At 40.1% G+C, this 24,819-nt stretch overlaps 1 protein-coding gene across 1 annotated transcript in view; it reads right to left on the minus strand.

The window, feature by feature from the left end:
* Actr2 (actin related protein 2) overlaps nt 1-24,819 on the minus strand; it is a 47,861-nt gene that overhangs the window by 15,680 nt on the left and 7,362 nt on the right. The window contains exons 2-6 of the mRNA XM_075944424.1: nt 18,864-18,974; nt 12,271-12,486; nt 9,573-9,645; nt 3,804-3,940; nt 3,165-3,314 (exon numbers count right to left, since the gene is read on the minus strand). Coding sequence (XP_075800539.1) covers nt 3,165-3,314; nt 3,804-3,940; nt 9,573-9,645; nt 12,271-12,486; nt 18,864-18,974 — 687 coding nt within the window. The remainder of the gene's footprint in view (nt 1-3,164; nt 3,315-3,803; nt 3,941-9,572; nt 9,646-12,270; nt 12,487-18,863; nt 18,975-24,819) is intronic.

Below are 24,819 nucleotides of genomic sequence, written 5' to 3' on the forward strand. Positions count from 1 at the left end.
AACCAAAAAAAAAAAAAAAAAACAAAACAGAAAATTCTTTGAGAAGCGACCAATGCATACATGTGTGACATCCAAATGTGCTGACTAGCCAGCACATTCTGATTATTCCTTGAAAAGCTAATGCAAGCTGTCTTATTTCAACACAACTGTGATTTTAAGAAGATTTTTTTTTTAAATAAAAAGCTGACATCAAGCACTTGTAGTAATTTTCTTTCAATAGTATGTGATGCAAGTAGCATTTTACCACCAAATAATTTCAATAAAAACAAACAAAAAGGTTTAAGAAGTTGGGCATGGGGACTGGGGAGATGGCTCAGTGGTTAAGAGCACTGGTTGCTCTTCCAGAGGACCCAGGTTCAATTCCCAGCACCCACATGGCAGCTCACAGCTGTCTGTAACTCCAGTTCCAGGAAATATGGTGCCCTCACACAGACAAAACAGCACTATATATAAAACTACATCTTGAAAAAAAAAAATTTTCAAGAGACAAAACAAACAAACAAACTAGACTCTAGCAACCTTTCTGCTTTAGCCTTAGCTAGGACTACAAGCATTCCCTGATGTACCCAGCTGCGTTTTCTTATTTTTAAAGATATATATATATATAGTGTTCTGTCTGCATGTATGCCTGCATCCCATAAGAGGGCATCAAATTATAGATGGTTATGAGCCACCATGTGGTTGCTGGGAATTAAGCTCAGGACATCTGGAAGAGCAGACAGTGCTCTTAACCTCTGAGTTTTCTCTCCAGCCCTCAACATTGAATTTCTTACATCTTATTCTAGCCTACATTTGCCCAAACTTGCTTCTTTCCATTTACTCATTTAGTTTGTTTTGGTTTGTTTGCTTATTTTTAAAATTTATTTTTATTTTATGTGCACTGGCGTTTTGCCTACATATACATCTGTGTGAGGGTCTCAGATCTTGGAGTTACAGACAGTTGTGAGCTGCCATATGGGTGTTGGAAACTGAACCATTGTTCTCTGGAAGATTAGTCAGTGCTCTTAACCACTGAGCCATTGCTCCAGCCACCCCTTTTATTTAAATTTATTTATTTTTAGAGACAGGGTCTCTCTGTGTAGCTTTGGGTGTCCTGGAACTCACTTTGTAGATCAGGCTGGCCTCAAACTCACAGAGAGATCTGCCTGCCTCTGCCTCCCTGAGTGCTGAGATTAAAGGCGTGCATCACCACTGCCCGGCTGTGCACTTGAATATATTTTTCAAAGCTATCTCCAACTGTTTAAGGAAGGAAGGAAGAGACATATTTTGTTTCCACACCTCACCCCTCGAGTCAGGATCTCACGTAGCCCAGATGACCCATATACCCCTACCTTTCTGTCTCTACCTCCCAAGTGCTGAGATTATTTATAAGTGGGCACCACTCTGCCTGACTTTTATTGGGAGTCTGAGGCTAAACTATAGGCACAGGTGGACCTCACACTCACTGATACTTCAGCCCCATTTCACAATTACTTAAGTTACATATGGGCACCACCGTGTCTGGCTTTTGGTTTTGGGGAGATGTTGGAGGAGGTGGAGGTGGTGTTAACATGGTCTTACTTTTAGTCCAGGCTGACCCCAAACTAATTCACTGATGACTCTTGTGTCCAACATAAACCATGTCTTACATTGTTAGTTCTCTCACTGTTTAACTTATACTAGTTCCTTCCAAAAAATTAAGACTGAAAATTAGGATCTCTAGAAAATTTTCCAGGAAAGGTTTTGGGCTGAAACTATCAGGGCAAACCTGGAGGTTATCAGAAATTATAAGGTAGGTTTTGTTGTATGTTTAGAATGGTATCTTTTGGGGAGGAGGTCTCTATATGTAACCCTGGATGGCCTGGAACTTAATATGTAGACGAGGCTGGCTTCAAACTCAAAGAGATCATCCTGCCTCTGCTCCCCTCTCCCCCAAGAACTGGAATTAAAGGCATGTGCGACCACCGCTGGTTTCTAACAATATCCCTACCCCATCTCCCTTTTATGTCTTTTGAGACAGAGTCTCACTATGTACCCTTGGGTGTATGTACTGTGATTAAAGGCATCACTATACCCAGCTATTCTGGATTTTTTGGGAGACCTTATCAGGCGGGCCTCATTACTTATGGGTGCTCTCACTTCAGACAGTATTCCAAGTGTATGTGCCACTATGCCCAGCAGAGCAAGTGTTGAGCTCTGGGATCCATGTTGGCACTACTCACAAAATATGTGCAAATGTAATGGGTTTCAAAGTAAGTCTGAAAGCAGCCTGGATTCCAGCCCAGCTGGGTTTCAGTGAGAACCTGTCTGAGAAAAACCAAGGCATGAATATGTCCAAGATGCCGGGGGTGGTGGCGCAAGCCTTTAATCCCAGCACTCGGGAGGCAGAGGCAGGCAGATCTCTGTGAGTTCGAGACCAGCCTGGTCTACAAGAGCTAGTTCCAGAATAGGCTCCAAAACCACAGAGAAACCCTGTCTCGAAAAACCAAAAAAAAAAAAAAAAAAAGTCCAAGATATGTTTCTTAGATTATCAGCTCCATGACATGCTACAAAATTTTGAGGTTCATATGCGGAATGCATGATCGCAATCCCACCATGTGGGAGGCAGAGGAAGGAGGACCTTATACTACAAAGTAAGACTTGGTCTCAAACACCCAAGAATCTGAGAAACAGGCATACTAAATTTTCACAACTGCATATATACTGGCACATCAAAGGGCCTGGGAGTCACACAGCAATGAGATAATAATTATCTCCACAACTTATTTGACATTTATAACTTATTCTATTTTGTGTAACTCGTAAGTAGCACCCAGACAAATAACACTGCACAAAACATGTTGAGAAATGATATTCTGAAGATGCTAGAATCTCAACTAATACTTCCATTTCTAATTATATTCTAATTTAATTCTTGTTTTAATTCTCAATACATGGTGTCTTCAAGAATTATATCATGAAATCTTAATGTAGCAGGAGATATTGAAGTCAGGAAAAGATATTACACAAATCCAAACCACAAACACAGAAGGCAGAGACTAATCTGCTGGGTACATACAAGGCCCTCGGTTTGATGTCCAGCAAACACAACAAAACAAAAACCAAACAAAGCCAACTTCTAAGTGAACTAATAAACAGAGACACCCCTTTTCAGCCCACAGATGTGCTCCACACAGGATACTTACTGTATAGGACTCTACTAACACTGTGGTCTCTAAGGCCAGCTTCTGCTCTTGCTCAATATTGTAACCCACATAACACAGTTTTTCTTTAATCATGCGAACTGTCTCAAAATCAGCAGAATGGTTGAAGGCATATCCTCGCAACAGCAGCAGCTGCCATTAAAACAAACAAAAAACCCAGCAAATTAATAATCCATGCAAGTAAGTTCCACTGTAAAAAATTAAACCCTTGTTGGCTACTAAGATGTTTGGGCAGGTAAAAGGCACTTGCTGTCTCTGCCTGAGCTCCATCCCTGGAATCTCTGTCAAGGTCAATAACGACATACTGGGTGATGCTAGAAACGTTGTACATGAATATTTTAGATTTTTTATTATTTTAAATTATGTGTATTATATGTCTGTGTGTGGGTATGTGCATGCAAATACTGGTGCCTGAAAGGTCCAGAGGAAGGCATTAGATTCCACAGAGCTGGAGGTACAGCGGTAGAAAGGCCAAGAGAACTGTTTCTCCACAAGACAAGCATGTGCTCTCGATTGGCAAGCCAGCTCTCCAGCACTTAAATGTTTTAGACACTGATTTTTGTGTAAGTCAGTAAACAAACTTAAAAAGAAAATGAGCTTTTATAATTTCCTTTCACTTACCTTGATAAGATACCTAGTAATATCCCTCCCAGCAATATCCAGCCTTCTTGTAAGGTGAGGGAGAGAAAAGCCTTCATACACTGGGCAAATATGAGTTACACCATCTCCAGAGTCCACCACTACACCAGTCAATAAACCTGCACAAGAACCAGAAGGTTTTTAGAGTCGATTCAGAAAAGTCAAAGCCAGAAAATCTCAAATATAGTAGAGATGCCACCCAAGGAAAATCAAGCAATTAGTACTCCTTTCCTTTCTTTCTTTCTTTCTTTCTTTCTTTCTTTCTTTCTTTCTTTTTTTGTTTTGTTTTTTCAAGACAGGGTCTCTTTATGTAGCTCTGCCTATCACAGAACTATGTAGACCAGGCTGGCCTTGAACTCACAAAGATCCACCTGCCTCTGCCCTAGTGCCGGGACTAAAGGCCTGCACAACTACACTTGCTTCAGCACAGTTTCTAATCACAGATGGAAGCGTCTGTTCCTCAATGATTTCCTTTACATTTTTCTTTGTATGGGGTACAGATGTGGAAAAGAGGACACATGTACGCCATAGTACATGTGAGGTCAGAGGACAATTTATGGGGATGGGTTCTCCCCTTTCACCATGTGGGGCCAAGGGAATCCAACTCAGGTTGTCAGGCTCAGTGGTAAGTGCCATTATCCATGGTCATCTTGCCCTGGTGTTTTCCCTGTAGAGTTTCTAGTTCAATCACGGCTGCTTTAAGAACTTGGGAAGAAAGACCCTGCTACAGTTTTCTTTTCAACCTAATCAAAGCCCCTTAAAGTGAAATTTTCTCAAGTATAACGAATAATTTACGGAAACTGTGGAAAGTGATTCTTATACCAAGTTACAAGATGGTTTAAATAAATCTGCTAAAATCATCAGGCCTGGTACCTCATATTCAAAATCGAACTCTCAGGAAACTTGTGATGGACTAAAATTTCTAAGTCATGTATCTCAAAAACCTAAAAATAAAGAAAACAAAGCCAGTATGGACTACAAGGTGAGAGGTCATCTCACAAACGTTAAAAACAAAAGTCATCAAAGGAAAGTAAAAGCCAGCACCAACTGAGAACTACACCTGTCCTCACTGCTCACTTACAGGATGACTGGAGAGTTCCCCAGCCGGCCAGAGCTGCACAGGCAGACACCAATCTTGAGGAAATGTCTAATACATAGAAATACTACATCACTACATCGGTCATTCGTTATGGAGCCCAATCAAGAATGACCACAACTAAACCTACGACAGAGAAAAGCATCACTGGGGTGTAGTACAGCAACAGAGTGGGAGCCTAGAACCTGTATAAGGCCTGGTAGGTTGTAGCCAAAAGCCCATAAGCAACAGCAACAATAAAAAAGAGCAAGGGAGCTGGGCAATGGTGGTACACACCCTAATCCCAGTATTTGAGAGGCAGGGGCAGGTGGATCTCTGAGTTCAAGGTAAGCCTGGTCTACCCCGCGAGTTCCAGAACAACCAGGACTACACAGAGAAACCTTGTCATCACCCCCCCACCCACACACATATCCCATCACACAAAAAGGGAAGGGAGCTGCTGCTGTGTTTCCTGATTGCCACCGAAAAGATTTACTTTACTTTTGTTGTTATTAAGGCAGTCTCACCCTAGTCAAGAAATCATAACCATACTGCCCCAGCAGCCTGAGCAATGGGCTATACACTGGAATGACAGGTGTGCACGTCTGGCCTCTGCAACTGAAAAGTTGGAACAGAAGTTGGCAAGACAATAAAACACTTTGCAAAGCAAGCCTGGTGACCTAAGCTCAATCTATGAACCCCATGTAAAGATAGGAGAAAACCACCAACTCTGCAAAGTTGTCCTCTGACCTCTAAACACATGCATGGCATTATTATCACCACCACCACCCACACACAAACACTAATAATTTTTAGTAAAATATTTACTTTTATATTATTTGTGTATGTGTGTGCGCATGCACATGCTTGCCATAGCCACAAAAGGACATTAAAGTGCCTGAAGCTGTAGTTATAGGCAATTGTGAGCCACTTAACGTGAGTGCTTGGAATTGAACTCAGCTCCTTTGGAAGAGTAGCAAGTACTCTTAATCACGGAGTCATCTCTCCAGGCTACAATAATAAAATTTTTAAAAAGGAAAAAAACTGTTTGAAAAAAGCCAAGAGTCAATTCTGAGGGAAAAGAAAGCTTTTCTGGTTGGGCACACTGGGAAGACAAGGATGCGAAGGTCCAGGTCAGGCTGAGTGTGGCACTAATGTAGCACTTCAGAGACAGATGCAAATGAGACCAGCCTTGTCTACACAGCAAAATCTAGACTAGCCAAGACTAGACAATGAGATCCTGACTAAAAATAATGTAGCAGTATTCTAAGTCATCCTGGCTTATACTGGAAGCTGAAGACCAGCCTGGGTTGCATGAAACACTATTTAAAAAACGAGAAAAACAGAACTTTTAAAAACTCACACACAAAAAAGTCTTACATATTAATATTGTACATGTATGCAGAAGACAATTTTATAGAAAAATATTCTTCTTTTCATCTTTATGTACAGCTCAGGGGATCAAAATTCAGATCGTGCTGGCGCACGCCTTTAATCCAGCACTTGGGAAGCAGAGGCAGGCATGTCTCTGTGAGTTAGAGGCCAGCCTGATCTACAGAGCAAGTTCCAGGACAGTCAGATACTCTCAAAAACAAAACAAAACAAAAAACAAACAAACAAAAACTCTGGCAAGCTTCTTCACCAGCCCTTTATAACTCATTTTTGTCTTTTTCCCTGAATATACATTATCTATAATTTGCTTTTATTATTTCCTCATCTTTGAATGACCTCTCTACCCTTCTCTTTCGGTTTTTTTTTCTTTGGTTTGTTTGCTTTTTGAGACAGGATTTCTCTGTGTAGTCCTGGCTATTCTAGAACTCATTCTGTAGATCAGGCTAGCCACTGTCTGCCTCTGCCTCCCAGTATTCGGGAGGTGTGCGTCATCACCACCCGGCTAAGCTGTTCTTTATTTTGCCCTTTTTCTTTCTTATTACATATCATTTACATATAATACACATCCATTTGCCTATGGATGCATCAAGCACTGTAAAGATGCTTACTCTCACCTTATTATGTAAATATGCATGCACTGTCATATCTGTTTATCTTTGACAAATGAATAAATTTATAAACAGTCCCATTTTTAAGCTGATATAACTTGTTTTTCCCTGATTAATGTGACAGATTGATAAAACCACTATACTGCTATCCTGATCTTTCCAAGATATTGTTTTGGTATGTATGTACCTGCAGAGGATAGGGGGTTGATATGGCTGTATTCCTCAATTGCTCGCTACCTTACTAAATTTTCAAAGGTTATTTACTTGCTAAATTTCTGTGTGTATCTATGTATTTGTGGGTACCAGGTATCCTCCTCCCTCCCCCGCCTACTCCTTTGAGGAAGGGTCCAGGGCTGGCGTTTTCTCTGGTAATTTGGAAGCCTGCAAACCCAGCAATCTCTTGTCTCCACATCCATCAGAACTGGAGTTACAGGAATATGTGGTTTGTTTGGTACATGGGTGTTGGTATCTGAGGAAATTGGATCTCTTACTGACCCAGACTCACTGATTGGTACAGACTACTTGGCCAGCCAGCCCCCAGAATCCTCCTGTCTTGCTTGACCTTCCTAGCGCTGAAATCACAGGCATGTGCTGCTGCACACGGCCTTTACGGGGGTGCTGGGATCTGAATTCAGGTCGGCATTTACCTGCTGTGCTATCTCTCTAGCCCCAAAGACTTTCTATTGAAAAAAAGCAAAACAAAACAACAAAGCAAGGACTCTTAGCAATGCTATACCCTTTCATCACTGGGTTGTCTGTCTTTTCAATTCCTGCCCTTTTGTCTGTGTCTTCTCTGACTACTCATACCTCAACCTGAGATTTCCCAATTTCAATCTCTTCTATCCACTCAGACTGGACTAAGAAAAGAGACATATCTTCCTAAAATACCAGGTTACTTCTTATTTAAAAACCTCCTGCAGGTTTGAATGATAGTATTGTTTGTTCTTGTTAAAATTTATTTTTATCATGTATTTGTGTGTGTTTGCAGGTGTATATGTGTGCACACGAGTACAGTGCCCATAGACATCAGAAGAGAGTACCCAGTCTCCTGTATGCTGGGAATTGAACTCAAACCCTCTGGGAGGTCAACCAGTGTTCTTATTTACTAAATCTCTCCAGTCCCTCTAAAGTCACACTTTAGAATGAAATGTGTGTGGAAGAAGGGAAGGAGGAAGAAATGGAGTATAGGCTCAGATGTCAAGTGCTTGCTGCCAAACCTGACGACCTGAGTTTGATCCCTGGGACTCCCACAGTAGAGAGGAAGACAGAACCGACTCCTCCGAGTTGCCAGCTCAACACCACACAAGTGCTGTGGCCACACATGCTCATGCACATAACAAATTTTCAAAAAGCAAAACTATCCAAATGCAGACTTATCCAGGAAAATACTTTCTTTCACTTGACAGATTTCTTCTTTCCAATGAAAAAGTGCAGCTAGATTGTAATCAACCACCTTAAGAGCAAGGAAACTTTATCTCATTGTTAGACACATTTTCTATATCAAATAGAACACAAGACATATTACAACAGGTAAATAAATACAGCTTTAAAAAATAATTTCCGTGCCTTTCGTCCCAGCACTTGGGAGGCGGAGGCAGGTGGATCTCTGTGAATTCAAGGCTAGCAGGCCAAGCAGTGTTTAAAAGAATACAATTTATGTGTTGTTATTTCGTATGTAGCACTAGCCATGCGGGAGCCTGGTGGGACGAAAAGCAGGCCTGCCTGCAGCTCTCACTACAGGTGGCTAGGCAAAGTGCTTGTTATACAAGCAAAAGGACTAGCGTCTGGACCCTAGCACCCACATAAAACAACAGGTGCAGTAGCAACACAGGCTGTAAGCACTGGGAAGGAGATTGGAAGATCCAGTCATCCTCATCAATCAGTGAATTCCAGGTCAACTAAAGAGGGAACCTGTCTCTAAAGAGGAAGCGTAGAATGAGAAAGATACCTAATGTTGACCTCTGGCCTCCACAAGCATGTATCCCTGTGCACACATACATATGCCACACAGACAAATGGACAAACACACATACAACTGTCAAGTTTTTTTTTTTTAAAGATTTATTTATTTATTATGTATACAACATTCCTTCCATGTATGTTTGTATGCCAGAAGAGGGAACCGGATCTCATTATAGATGGTTGTGAGCCACCATGTGGTTGCTGGGAATTGAACTCAGGACCTCTGGAAGAGCAATCAGCGCTCTCAACCTCTGAGCCATCTCTCCAGCCCCCAACTGTCAAGTTTTGAAGTGTGGTTTTATATAAGTAAAAGTCTTTTCACTTCTTATTTATTTTTTCTATAATAGTGTTTACCTGAATGTCTGTTTACCAGATGCCTGCAGTGCCCTTTGGTGTGAAGAGGGCACAGGATCCCCTGGAACTGCAGTCATAAACGGCTCCAAATGGAGAAACAGAAAACCTGGGTCCTTGGCAGGAGCAGTCAATGCCCTTAACCACTGAGCCAACACTCCATCCCACCACTTAGGAGGCAGAGGCAAGCGAATCTCTGAGTCTGAGGCCAGCCTGGTCTACAGAGCAAGTTCCAGGACAGCCACAGCTGTTACACTGAGAAACCCTTTCTTGAAAAATAAATGGAACAAAACAACACACACAAACACATATACACACTAGTGCTCGCTAAATTAATTTTCTTAAAAGCTAAGCTTTACTTACCTTGAGCATACAAAGTCAGAACTGCCTGGATGGCTACATACACACCAGAAAATTGGTAAGTTTCAAACATTACCTGAAAATGGAAAGAGAAAAAAGGGAGGTGGTTTATACAGAAAACTTTATATCTATTTATATACTTCCTTCATGCTCACATGGCAGATCAGTTGATTAAGATGAAATCAAAGGACCCCGAGGAATTATCTATTCTAACGAGTTGTTCTTGCCCTTATAAAGCCTAGCTTTAATTTCAATTATTAGGGCAGAGTTTTAGATACACGCATGCATGTGTGCCTGCAAGCATGTATGCACACCTGAGTCAAGTTCTAGAGCATTTGTAAGTGCTACAAGCAAAGATTTCTGAATACAATATAGTCAGTGGCTAATCAGTATGAAGGCAAATTTCACACAAAATTTCCTAAATTGATATCCCTTTTTGATATCCCAGATTACCTGTCTGGGACCAGCAAGATTGCTCAGACAGTAAAGGTGCTTGTCTGCAAGTCTAACAACTTGAATTTGAGCCCCAGGACCCACATGGTAGGTAGAGAGAAATGATTCTCGTAAAGTGCCTTTCACCGCCATATACACAGGGTGGCAATCCTTCATGCCTGTGCTAGCTCACATGCGCGTAGGTGTTCTCTCTCTCTCTCTCTCTCTCTCTCTCTCTCTCTCTCTCTCACAAACACACACACACACATCAATATGAAATATCTTCTTGGGACCAGAGAGATGGCTCAGCTGTGAAAGGCCAAGTTCAATCTCCAGAAACCACATGGTAAAAAACAAAAACCAACTCCCCAAAAACTGCCCATCCACGGACATTTATACATAAACACACACCACATAAATAAGTGGAAAAAATATCTATTTCCCCCAAACTAAGTCAAAACTGGCTCTACCCCCTCCCCCCCCAGTTAAAAACAAATAATAAAAGAAATAGAACTGGGGATGTAATCCAGCAGAAGACTCTTTCTAGTTCCAATGAGACTCTGTATCTGACTCCCTACCAGTGGAATAAATGAATGGTAAAATGAAGTGTGATGTGGGATTCCCCTCTGTATGCTATGAATACTATTGGTTAACAAAGAATCTGTCTTGGGCCTGGCAAGGCAGAATAGACTTAGGCCAGCAAAACTAAACTGAATGCTGGGAGAAAGAAGGCGGAGTCAGAGAGACACCATGAAGCCACCAAAGAACAAAGATGCAAGCTGCCAGCTGGAATCTTGCTGGTAGGCCATGAGCCTTGTGGTAAAATATAAAATAATAGAAATGGGTTAAATTAAGATGTAAAAGCTAGCCAATAAGAAGTTAGAGCTAATAGGCAAGCAGTGATTTAATTAATACAGTTTCTATGTGGTTTTTTTGGGGCTGAGCAGCCAGGATCAAACAAGCAGCCTCCTACTACAGAGGAGAAGACAAAAATTAAAACACTAAGTTGTCAGATGTAGAGACTGCTCAGTTGCCCAGCCCACTGACTCTCTATTTGAGTCCAGACTGTAACTCTACTTCACACTGAATTACACTGAAGGGAGTTATTTTCTTGGGCCCTCCCTGGCCATATCTGCATTCATTCTCTGCAGCCCACGTCAGCTGAGAAAAATCTTAAATGATTTCTTTTGGTCTTCTATTGTAATCATTCACTGACTGATAGGGCTATCACTCTGAATATTTATATATTTAACAATTGATTGAAATGAGAACTATACAGAACTTCAATTTTACAATTCTGGAATATTCTAACATTTTATTCCAACAACCCTTTAATAAAGTAATGCTGTGTGTGCATATACCAACAAAATGCAAAGCCCTCCAAAGTCCATTATTTAAATCAATAACAAAGTTCTCCTGCCCTCACCTCAGTAGCCTTTTTAATCTTTCAGCAGGTTCTTCCCTCTGGCCCCCAGCCTTATCTCCACTGTCTCCTCTCATTTCTTTAATGAAAAGTATTATCTCAAAGACTTCCTAGTTTTTACCTTGAATCCCAGATTTTTGTCTTGAATTACACACACACACACACACACACACACACACACACACACACACACACAGGCTTTACTATTTTTCCATTAGTCTTATTACTTTCTAATAAACTACTTAATTTAATCACCTAACTTTTGGGGAGGGGAATGTTCTCATCTACTAGCATATACATGTTGACTGTCCCTTATTCAAAATGCTTGAGACCAAAGAGATTTTTGATGTTCGTTCGTTCGTTCATTCATTCATTCATTCATTCATTCATTCATTCATTTTATTGGTTTTTCGAAACAGGATTTCTCTGTAGCTTTGAAGCCTGTCCTAGAACTCGCTTTGTAGCCAGGCTGGCTTTGATCTCAGAAGAGATCCACCTGCCTCTGTCTCCCAGAGTGCTGGGATTAAAGGCATATGCCACCACCATCCAGCTGGGATTTCTAATTTTAAATTTGAAATATTGCCTATTTATCAGGTGAATTCGCTGATAATATTCAAAATTTATGTTACAAAATTCATAATTTCATAAGCATCATAAACATGATCAAAGCATTTCAGATTTCAGATGAGCAACTGTCAATTTGTAGGAAATATAAAACAATTAAGATCTAGGGAGAAATGATTACTTTTATTTATCTTTAGCAGCAGAAGCAGCAAGAAGAAAAAAATTCTGTTTTACATTCTATCACAGAGGTACACAAGGTTATCCAGCCCATCAAAAACTTACCTCTACAATCTTCTCTCTGTTTTTGGTTGGGTTCATGGGAGGTTCTGTGAGTAAAATCTTGCAGTTTCTGGTGTCTATGTTCAGCTTCTCTGGTCCAAATGTGTAGTCCCACAGGTGTTTCATGTCATCCCAGTTCCGTACGATGCCATTCTCCATAGGGTAGTTAACCTCCAACATGGAGCGCAATTCACTCGCCTCATCACCAACCATGAGATCCTAGAGGACGGGATAGCAAAGCTTTAAAACAAAGTTTTATGTAAAGAAGCTTTAGACAACTATATTCCTGGATTTTAAAAGCTCGAGAATAACTGAATTTTAACTTTTCTTGGACTTGCAGATCAAGTACTTTATTCCAAAGCTAATACTCTTTTCTTTCAAGAACAGCTTACAAAGTTCAATCAATATTTTATGTACTATGTATTTAAATCAATAAATTGACCTTACCTTTAATACATGTTTCCAAAAGAAGAGCATTAGCACAAATAAACCCCACATTTTCATATTTTGAAGGGTTTTGTATGAGGTTTCATCTGTTTCTTTTGCTCAAATGTTCAAAAAATAAGTCCTGTGATATGTGAAATAGCACATCGGGGGAAAAACTTGAAAAATGCTCAATGAACACAAGCACATTTCTTTCTATCAAAATTATTTATATCAATGTAGATGCAAAAATCATGATTGTTCATTTCTCTATAACAATGCATTACTTACGCACACCCATTAATGGACTTCACAAGCATCTATCCATAATGTATACATTAAAGCAACTCCTTCAAAGTTCTCCCATGGGCAACATTTTTAATCCTGACGTGTAATACTGGAAATGAATGCTATCTTTCATGAAGCACAATACTCATAACCTGTCTTCAACAAGAGTTGAAGGAGACCCACATAAAAACAAGGCGAACAGTATCTTAATATTTAAATGTTTTAGAAATCACCAATCCAGATATTATTTCTACATTAATGAATTCAATTAAAATTTAGTACCAGAAATAGCTATTTGGTATAATAAAAGTTTGAATTATTAGGAAATGAAGAAAAGAAACTGCAAAACTAACATGAGAAGATGTAAAATGAGGCTTTTAATAATCTTAAGGGGTGGTAGGGTTCAATCTGCAATGCTGGAGATAATGGGGGAAAAAAACTGGCCTAGAAATGTCCCAGAAAAGTAATTTTAAACCTGAAAACCAGGATAAGGAGTCTATTAAAAGTCAGATTTCTGAAAGATACACTAATGGCAAAGGAAAACAAAGATCACTAAAACTTTCTATAGCAACTAATTTCTTATAAAGTCAGTTTTCCCAAAATTAGCACTCAAGTTCCTTGACTATTAACTACTCAGAATCTTCAGGAAGAAAATGGAAAACTGGAAAGATCTCTACTTGTGAACTCTGGATACAGGCATGCATGGTGAAGTATTTAGGGAGAAGTTTACTACTATCTGTTCCTTAGTGAAACATCAAAAATAAACAACAACAAAAAACCAAACCAAACAAACAAAAAAACCCAGGGCATTTTGATGGATGTATAGTTATGTAATTAGCCAGAATAATAAATGTTTTGTTTCTGAAAGAGGGTCCATCTATGTAGCCCTGGCTGTCCTGGAACTCTATTATATAGAACATGCTGACCTCAAACATACAGAGATCTGTCTCCCTTTTGACTCCCTAGTACTGGGATTAAAGTTGGATAGAAGGTATTGTCCCTACACCTGGTTTAAAATAACAAATATTAATACTGAAATCTAGGTGATTGATATATGGAGAGTCTGTAAAACCTGTTTAAAGTAGTTATATGTGTTAAACAAAAATTTCTTAATTAAAAGCAGAGAAAAAAATCTATACCTGCAAATATATATGCTACTTTTAGCTATTAAGTATAATCATACCAATTTGTTGTTTATTTGTTCCTATGATAAATGAATTTTTTATTATACTATACAAGACAACTGAGTTAGATAATTAGTTGATTGATAGTTACTATTATTTCAACCAATTTAGAGTAAGTATAATACAATATCAACAAATTACACTTACTTTTATTCCTCTAAAGAACAGAGGTTTATTGCTGAGTGGAGATGGTGGCGCATATCTTTGATCCCAGCACTTGGGAGGCAGAGGCGGGTGGATCGCTGTGAACTCAAGGCCAGCATGGTCTACAAAAGTAGTTCTAGGACAGCTAGGACTAGACAGAGAAACCCTGTCTCAAAAACAAAAACCAAAACCAGAGGCTTATAGCCATTCAAAATAAAAGCTTTATGAATCTTCTTCTAGGGTCACACATATTATGAACTATTAACTGAAAGGGACATCTGACACTGAGTTTAGTCCCTTATGAACAAAAAGGGACATTTAAAAATTGAGATGAGTCTAAGGGACTTAGTGAAAAATTTGTTGATAAAATTGTTTTTTAAGCTCTCAAACAGGCCAGGGATGTTACGTAGCTGGTATAGTGCTTGCTCAGCATGCATGAAGCCCTGGGCTCCATCCCAGTACGGCCCAGTATCAGGTAGGAGGGCACATTGTAATCACAGAACTTGAAAGGGAGAGAGGCAAGAGATCAGAAGTTCAAGGCCTGCTTGAGATATCTGAAACTTTGTCTCAAAAAAATAACCCATGAAAAAAAATTAAAAAAACAAACAAACAAAAAACAGAACACAAACAACGAATGTAGGTATTGTGGCACACACTTACAATCTTAGTACCTCAACGGTCTAGGTAGGAAGATGGAGACTGTCAGAGTTCAGGCTTAGCCTGGGCTGCATAGAAAGATCAAAACACCAAACAGCCAGGAATAGTGGCACAGCTTGTAATGTCAGCACTCAAACGACTGAGGCACTGGTCTACAGAATCAGTTCCAGGACAGCCAGGGCTACACAGAGAAACCCAAACCAAAAACAAAGAAATAGAGGCAGGAAGATCAGTATCTCAGGGCTATCTCCTAGGCTCCACAGAAAGTTTAATTCCAACCTAAGCTATATGAAACCTTGTCTGAGGAAACACACACACACACACACACACCCAACTAATAACCAAAATCTCCAAACAAAACCTAGACCATATATAAACTTTACCTTAGAACCTTTCAATTTTCAAATGTCAAAAATGCTAATAATGCGGTGGTGGCACACATCTTTAATCCCTGCTCTAGGAAGGCAGACCTCTGTGGCCTGTTACTGATCAAGTTCCAGGATGACCAAGGCTGGCTACACAGAGAAATCCTGCCTTGAAAACCAAAAAACCAACAATCAAATCAAAGAATCTTAAGTTCCCTCCTCCCTTCAGAAGCAAGCAGGAAATGTTCAGAGCAGCCCTGAAATTTTACTGTTGCCCACCACTGGACTTCAAGCCTAAACCTCACCTGGAACTTAGAAACTCACAGGAAGCCAGGCGGTGGTGGCGCACACCTTTAATCCCAGCACTAGGGAGGCGGAGACAGGCGGATCTCTGAATTTGAGACCAGCCTGGTCTACAGAGTGAGTTCCAGGACTGGCTCCATAGCTACTGAGAAACACTGTATCTCAAAAAAAAAAAAAAAAAAAAAAAAAAGAAAGAAAGAAAGAAAAAAGAAAAAGAAAAGAAAGAGAGGGAGAAAAAAAGGAACTGAGACACCGGGCAACAGTCATTTATTTAGAATAAATTATATTTGCCAAGAATATTTTGAACAATCTCACTCTGAACCAGAAAATAGAAAAAACTACAAGCTTTAAACCACAATTACATCCCTATAAGGAAAGTGTGATCAGGGACATGCAGGCTGGAATTCGGATTACAGAGTGAAGTTACATCTCAAAACACGTTCTTTCTCTTCACCCACCATACTGCGGATTTTACTTTTACACTGAAAGAACAATACCAATTAGATATTCTATTCCTGATTTAAACTTTAAAATTATGCTTATACTAATCTCTACAAGTACACCCTGTCTAATAATCTCCTCAGTATTTAAGACAATGCATGCTCTTTTATTCAGAAAAAAAATTCCAGACTTAAAGACTACCACAGAAAAATGTAATAAGAGTCAAATGTCTGGGACAGGCCCAGCAAGCCTCTAGTTTGTTTGTTTGTTTGATAGAAGGGAGGTCTATGCATGGTATTTACTCATGGGGGGGTGGGGCTTTTACTTGTGGAAAAGCCTGACAGGACTGTAATTTTTTCTTATTTAGTCTCAGATAATGTCAAACCTACTCATCAGTAAGGATGACATGGAAACAGATTTTATTACTTTTTTCTCTTATGATTCATCTATAAAATAAAAATTTACTCAGTTTATCAAATACATATATGTTATCATACTGGCTGCAAATAGATGCATTCAGTATAATAGGCAATATATAACATCAATCGATAAACTTAAGTCCCCAAATGTAACAAATTCACCCGTTTTTATCTGTATCACATAGCTACTTCATTTCTGTATTATGCACACCACATTCCATTTTAAATATAACATTCATATACAAAAAATTAAAAAAATTAAAAACTATGTTAGTAATTAGTTCTTGTTTGGTTCATTGTATGCAATCAGGAAAGTATAGAACTATTAGTTGCTACAAAACTGAAGAAATAAAAAAGGTTAAAAATTAAAGTACTTAAAACAAAAATATGGATTTTCCCCCTCCCCAATACTAAAGGGACACAAAACAACAACTACTGTCCCGCCAGGCAAAAGTGGAAAACAAACAGAGCATGTGTGTAACCTCACTTACCATCTTTTTGTTATTCTACTTCAACAGGTCAAGAAAGGTGAAGAAAGAGAAGGTAGAAGCAAGAGTCAGAAAAGGCCTACATAAAATCCTCACTGAAATGTTTAAACATACAAGCAACAGAGACAATTAGGCTGAGGTCAGATGCAGTACTACTATATCTTATGGTGTTAATTATCAGGGCCAATGAACACGGACAGTAATTACTTCTAAATGAAAATTAACTAGATGATTTAAATTTTCATTGTCTTAGTCTACCATCACATTTTAACTAACAAGACTTACAAATATAAGTCAACTCACTAAGCATGGGGATTCCAAAAATTATTGAATTGAATTTTGAACTTCAATTAAGAAAACACGGAAAATACATGGTCTAGCTCAGTAAGAATTTAGTTCAGGTGTGTTTATCTAACTAAGCCCTAGTATTCAAGTGAAAGAAAAGCAATTTAACTTGAAAGGCTTCAAAGACAGCAGCGTGAAAAGAACTGACGTAAACACAGAATGACAAATTATATCAGCAATCGCTACTAGAGCCGTCCCTGAAAAATGTCTCATAAGAAAACTATTGATTTTTAACTACTTGGGCTTTCTAAGAAACAAGAAAATAAGAGAGAAGAAATGTGTTGTTTTTGTTGTGTTGGAGACTTAAAAATGACTATATATTCTGAACTTCAAAAATGCTATCATTCATAAAAATGTTTAAAAGCCAGACATTAAATAAAATGCATTATTTACACTCAGTTTTCCCTCATCACAGTACTAGCTGAATTTCAAGTTGAACTTCTTTCAAGACAGAATTTGCCAGGCTTCCTGATGCACACCTCTCCGAGTTCAAGGTCAGCCAGGCTACATAGTAAGACTTTGTTTCCAAAAAAAAGATAAAATTTAATCAGAATGAAAATTTATGAAAAAAAAAAAGGATTCCAACAAGATTTCCCTGCAAGGCCTATCCTAAAATGTCTTATAGTGAGTGAACCACTTAGTTGTTGAAACCTACCAAAGGCCAGAATTCACTTTTAGGTTTTTAAAACAAACATAGACCCTAAGTTTCCATGTGTATTTTTATCTATTATGTAACTAAGTTCTCTGGCTCCCACAGTAGAGACCTAAAACACAGGAATCTCTATCATCCATTACACCTGTCACCTTTCTTAGCACTCAAACAAGTGTCCCAGCATCCTAACTCTTACCAAAGGCTGCCCAAACAGGACCAAACAATGCTAACTATAAAAAAAAAAAAACCTCACTAAAAAAGCCCCTAAATTCTACTGGTTTACATCATCTGGACCCTGTTCATCTGAAAAATGTTCTTTTAATTATCTACTTCTTATAAAATAATGTGATTCCTGCTTGATCTCTAGATCAGTGGGAGAAAAAATGGTTGAGTCTCTCACACAAAGTACTTTGGCTAATGGCAACTTGCCCTCTTCTGCCATTACAGTAAGACAAATAGTGTTAAGACCAAATAAAGATCAACCTGACTTCCTCCCGCACTATGAAAATCAACTGTAATAGTGAGAAGAGGAACCAGTTCTAGACTTCTGGGTTTTTCCTGACTGACTGCATAAGAGTAGGAGGGTCAGCCTATGGGAACATGGAGAGAAAAGCCCCAAGTCTCAGAGACACTAAGATGACTAATATGTATCAATTTTCTACTTAATTTTAAAGCTGGTATTTTATACTCCAAATCGTAATGGCACCTTGCTATACATAAACAAAAAGATAAAATTAACTTCAAGGGTCTTTCTGCCTTTGTTGAAGTGTTACTATACAGTACAATTACCAGCAGTTCTCTGCTTTTCCTGACATTGTACTTTACACTACTTAATTCAAAGATCACTTCACACATCCTCGTGGTTATAGCGATGAATAAAACATTACCTTGATTTCAATGTTTCCCACTTTGGTGGTTGATCTGATAATAGGCCTTCCAACCAAAGCTGGGAAGATGTGTTCCGGAAAGTTAGAGCCTGCATAGCCACACTTCACAAACTGGAAGGAAACAGTAAAGAGTGGGTTAGTAACCAAGCACTTATTATGGGTATTTAAAAACTGTATCAGAAGACATCACTTTGCTTTCAAACCATCCACAGTGGTTACCCACTCTATTCCTAACATCATCTCTTATTCTCCCAGGTACCAGGTCCTTCCAAACCTTGTATTTATTAGGCTTATTATTGCTGTGATGGAACACCATGGCCAAAGTAACTGGAGGAGCAAAGGCTTACACGTCCACATCATAGTCCAGCGCTGAAGGAAGTCAGGACAGGCACTCAAACAGGGCTGGGACCTGGAGGCCAGAGCTGATGCAGACCATGGAGGAGTGCTAATACTGGCTTGCTCAGCTGCTTTCTTAGAGAATCCAGGACCACCAGCTCAGGGTGGCACCACACACTAGGCCCTCCCCCATCTATCTCTAATTATGAAAATGTGCCACAGGCTTGCTGCCCACAGCCCAATCTTATAGAGGCATTTTTTTTTCCTTGTTTGTTTTTTTTGAGACATGGTTTCTCTGTGTAGACCTGGCTATCCTAGAAATTGCTCTGTAGACCAGGCTGGCCCCGAACTCATAGAAATTCACCTTCTAACTCCTGAGTGTTGGGATTAAAGGAATGCACCACCACTTCCCAGCTAGAGGCATTTTCTTAACTGAGAGTCCCTCCTCTCAGCTGACTAGCTTGTGTCAAACTGACATAAAACTATTTAGAACAGCCGGGCGGGCAGTGGTGAAACAAACCCTTAATCCCAGCACTTGGGAGGCAGAGACAGGCAGGTCTCTGTGAGTTCAAGGCCAGTTTGGTGTACAGAGCGAGTTCCAGGACAGGTTCCAAAGCTACAGAAAAACCCTGTCTTGAAAAACCAACACCAAAATAAAACAACAACAATGAAACAACAACAAAGACAAAAAGCAATCCACTATCTAGAACAGAGTTCATATTTAGTTTTTGGGTAACTACTTCCTAAGTGTCTCCAGAGGGTAAAGTGCTCAAGCAGGGAGCTAAGCTGGTGGTTCATGCTGGAGCCTGCCTGAAAGCAGCGTCAGTGCACAGTGCTCGCTCAGAACTACTTGGGAATAGACACATTCACTCAACAAATTCTAAGTAATTAAAGAGAAATGAGCCAGGCGGTGGTGGCGCACGCCTTTAATCCCAGCACTTGGGAGGCAGAGGCATGTGGATCTCTGTGAGTTCGAGACCAGCCTGGTCTACAAAATGAGTTCCAGGACAGTAAGGGCCACACAGAGAAACCCTGTCTCAAAAAACAAAAATAAAATAAACAACAAAAGTATCTTTGATTTGAAACCAGGCTTTTTTTTAAAAAAAAAAAAAGTTATTTATTTTTATTCCACATGCACTAGTGTCTTGATGAATATGTGTCTGTACCAAATCCCCTGGACAGTTGTGAGCTGCTGTGTGGGTGCTGGAAATTGAACCTCTGGGAAAGCAACCAGTTTTTTTTAACTGCTGAGCCATTTCTCTAACTCCTAAAATGTTGATTTGTTTTACTTTCTTGAAGTGCTGGGGATAGAACAGAGGGTCTCGTGTGTGTGTGTGTGTGTTTTAATTTATTTATTTATTCTGTGTTCTGCCTGCATGTATATCTGTCTGCAGGACAGAAGAGGACACCAGATCTTATTACAGATGGTTGTGAGCCACCATGTGGTTGCTGGGAATTGAACTCGGGACCTCTGGAAGAGCAGGCAATGCTCTTAACCGCTAAGCTATCTCTCTAGCCCTAGGCATGTGTTCTGACCACTGAGCCACATTTCAAAACCAGACTTTTAAATATCCATTCATTTAAGCAGCCCCATTTTCCAAAAATGAAAAAACCAAATGATATATGGACTAACGTGAATTTTCACATATAAAATTGTCATGGTTTCTCAAGAGGGTCTTTCTGTGTTCCTTTGGAGCCTTGTCCTGGAACTCACTCTAGACCAGGTTGGCCTCTTCCTCCCAAGTGCTGAGATTAAAGGTATGTGCCGCCACCTCTACCCAGCTTCTTTCTCGGTTTTTGAGATATAAGACCTTAGACATGTTAGGCAAATATGCTCCACCTCTGAGCTACAACCCTCGATATATTTTTCAAGAGCATATACTGCACCAAGGTATGGCAGTGCATGCCTACAATCTAAGTACAAAGGAAGCAGAGACAGGGAACTACTGGAACAAGTTCAAGGCCACCCTGGTCAGCATAGGAATCTCCAAGTCATTCAGGGCTCAGTAAACTGAAAATGGGCCAGACGGTGGTGGCTCACGCTTTTAATCCCAGCACTTGGGAGGCAGAGGCAGGCAGATCTGTGAGTTCAAGGCCAGCCTACAGAGCGAGTTTCCAGGACACCCAAGACTATTACACAGAGAAACACTGCCTCAAGGGAGAAAAAAAAAAAGACAAAATGAGCAGACATTGAGAGGAAAAGACAAGTAAAACTTTCAGGCTAAGAGAATGTTATTATGGTTTGAGGACGGAATCCCTCTACAGGCTCATGTGGTTGAACACTTGGTCTCCAGCTGGAGGTTCAAGGCCAGTCTTAGCTGGCCAAACTTAACAAGAAATTTGAGGCCAGTTTGAACTACAATGAGACCCTGGCTCAAATCCATAAAACAACTATGATTGCATTGAGTTAGATAATAGACTAAGGTCATGCACAAATATCATGCTACCTTATGAACATGTGTGTGTGTAAAAGAAGAGGGAGATGGGGTGAATTCATTCCCTACACAGTCTATTGTTCTGTGGCATCAGGGCATACACTTTTAGAAGAACTAAGGTGAAAAACACTTCTTGAAAGTCATACATTATCGATAGTAACAGCACAAAGGTGGACAGAAAGCCAAGACTGGCGACATACACTTGCACCTAGAAAGTTGAGGCAAGAAGATTATTTTCAAGTCCAACATACCACTCTTAACTCAAGCAAACAAAAGAAAGTGTAAAGATAAACAGGAAATATTTTATTGGTTCATATTCGATGTATATGATGGGTTTACAAACATGTTGCATGAGTATACCATGTACTTTACCCACACTCTCGTTCCATCCCCCCCCTTTTCCTTCCTCCTGCTAGTGTCCTCTCCTCTGCTGGCTCAGTTTCACTTCTATTCTCATGACATGTTAAAAAAAAAATGATTTGTGTATCTATTACAAAAAAAAACTATGATCTACAAATGACAAACATGGTATTTATCTTCCAAGTCTGACTTATTCACTTAGTATGATCTCTGGTTGTATCCATTTTCCTGCAAATGATGGAATTTCATTCTTTAGAGCTCAAATTCTGACAGATTATAAGGAATGTTTTATCATTTGTTGACTATTATGAATAGTGCAGCAATTAATATAGTTAGTTATCTGTGGGACGCTGACTTTAGGGTGAATACCAAGAGTTAATGTCATTTAACAGTTTAGTCCTTTTTTGTTTGTTTTTTCAAGACAGGGGTTCTCTGTCCTGGAACTCACTCTGTAGGCAAAGCTGGCCTTGAACTCACAGAGACCTACCAGTCTCTGCCTTCCAAGTACTGGTACTAAAGGTGTGTGTGTTACCACTGCCCAGCCTAGTTCTACTCCTCCGTCCCCCGCCCCGTTTTTCAAGACAGGGTAAGCCTGTCCTGGAACTCGCTCTGTAGCCCAGGTTGGCCTCAAACTCACAGAGATCTGCCTGCTTATGTCTCCAAAGTGCTGGGATTAAAGGCATGTGCCACCACCACCTGGTATGTGCATGTGCCCACACACATGCATGCAGAAATGTCCACATGCAGCCAGTCACAGTGGCACACACCTTTAACACAGCACTCAGGAGGCAGCGGCAGACATATCCCTGTGATTTGAGTCCAGCCTGATCTACAAAGTGAGTCCTAGGTCAGCCAGGACTGTACAAAGAGAAATCCTGTCTCAACACCTCGCCCATAACAAATAAGTAAATAGAAACACCCACCTTCTTTAAGATGAGGTTACTGGCTGTGGTGCACCAACTAGACCAGACTGGGTGGCAGCAAGCCCAGGACCCCAGTCTCTGTCTCCAGGAATTAAACTCAAGTCCTCATGCTTGCAAGGCAAGCACTCTACCAATAAATCCATCTCTTCAGCTGCTACTGGGAATCTTGCTGGGAATCTCCATATCAGTTCCAAAGTGGCTCGACTAATCTACATTCCCACCAGCAGAATGTAAGAGTTTTCTTTTCCAAAGCTGGCTAGAAAATATCAATGTCCTGGCCCAAAGATGGTTCAGTGGGTGAGGGCATTTGCCAAAGACCTGAGTTTAATTCCTGGGATGCACAAAGTGGAAGGAAGAACTGATTCATGCATGTGGTCCTCTGACCTCCACAAACCTGTAATGTGAGCGGACATCAATCCTGCCAATATATGAACATCTTCACTGTCTCTACAGAAGCCCTTTTGGAAATGATTAATCCCATTAAATTATAAATAGCTTCCCTAGAACATTCTGCTATCCAGAATTTTGTCTTTTTAAACAGAACCTTACAAAAATGTTAAAATTATGATTTAAAGTGACTAAAAGTAATCATGAAAAATGTCTGAAACTAAGAATTTCAGATCCTCAGAGCCTCCTTAATTCCTTACCATCTGTTTCAAAACCTAAGTAAAACAAACTATTCGTGAGTTTTATTCCAAACTCACAAAGTTTAATCCTAGTTAGTTCACTGTCAGGCATTCTCTAGGTCTAGCTACACATTTCTTTTTTTTTTTTTTAAAAGATTTGTATTTATTTTTATGTGCCTCTGTGGGGTTTTTTTTTGGGGGGGGGGTGGTTTTTCGAGACAGGGTTTCTCTGTGGCTTTGGAGCCTGTCCTGGAACTAGCTCTGTAGACCAGGCTGGTCTCGAACTCACAGAGATCCGCCTGCCTCATAGCTACACATTTCTAAAGCATATTATTGTTCAAGTTGTGTAATGGTGTTTGGCCAAAACTATCTCAGGGCCTGTACCTAGAGGCCTGTAGGACAGATAAAAGTCTGGCTCAGTTTGAAAGATTGTCACCGGGGGGGGGGGGGGGGGGTGTGTGTGTGTGAAAGAGCAAATTCTAGGTAGCTGCCACTCCAGCCAGAGAGGGATTGGCTGTCTCTCATTGGCTGGAGGTACCCCCACATCACGCAATGACACAACCCATATAAGCTGAGGCTCACAGTAATAAACTGAGTGCACTCACCTAGGGTTCCCTAGGGAATAAGGCTAGGGAGGCCTGGCACAATGGCACATGTTTGTAATCCCAGCACTTAAGAGAGCCATGAGTCTCAGGCCAGCCTGAGCTATATAGCGAATGCCAAGCCAAGCGAAGCTTTATTCATAGGGAGCCTTTTTTAAAATATTTATTTATTATGTGTACAATATTCTGTCTGTGTATACGCCTGCAGGCCAGAAGAGGGCACCAGACCTCATTACAGATGGTTGTAAGCCACCATGTGGTTGCTGGGAATTGAACTCAGGACCTTTGGAAGAGCAGGCAATGCTCTTAACCACTGAGCCATCTCTCCAGCCCCATAGGGAGCCTTTCTTTTTTTAAAAAAATATTTATTTATTTATTATGTATACAATATTCTGTCTTGTTTGTCTGCCTGAAGGCCAGAAGAGGGCACCAGATCTCATTTCAGATGGTTGTGAGCCACCATGTGGTTGCTGGGAATTGAACTCAGGACCTCTGGAAGAGCAAGCAATGCTCTTAACCACTGAGCCATCTCTCCAGCCCCCCCATAGAGAGCCTTTTGTCTTAAATAAAAATACAATTCCTCTTGGGTTCCCTTTGAAGGCATATGTCATCAGAACCCCACTTGGTCATCTGACAGAGGCCGAGAAGTGAAACTGAGAGTATACGTTCAATCC

The sequence above is a fragment of the Microtus pennsylvanicus genome, chromosome 12, assembly GCF_037038515.1.
Source record: "Microtus pennsylvanicus isolate mMicPen1 chromosome 12, mMicPen1.hap1, whole genome shotgun sequence".
Lineage (NCBI taxonomy): Eukaryota > Metazoa > Chordata > Mammalia > Rodentia > Cricetidae > Microtus > Microtus pennsylvanicus.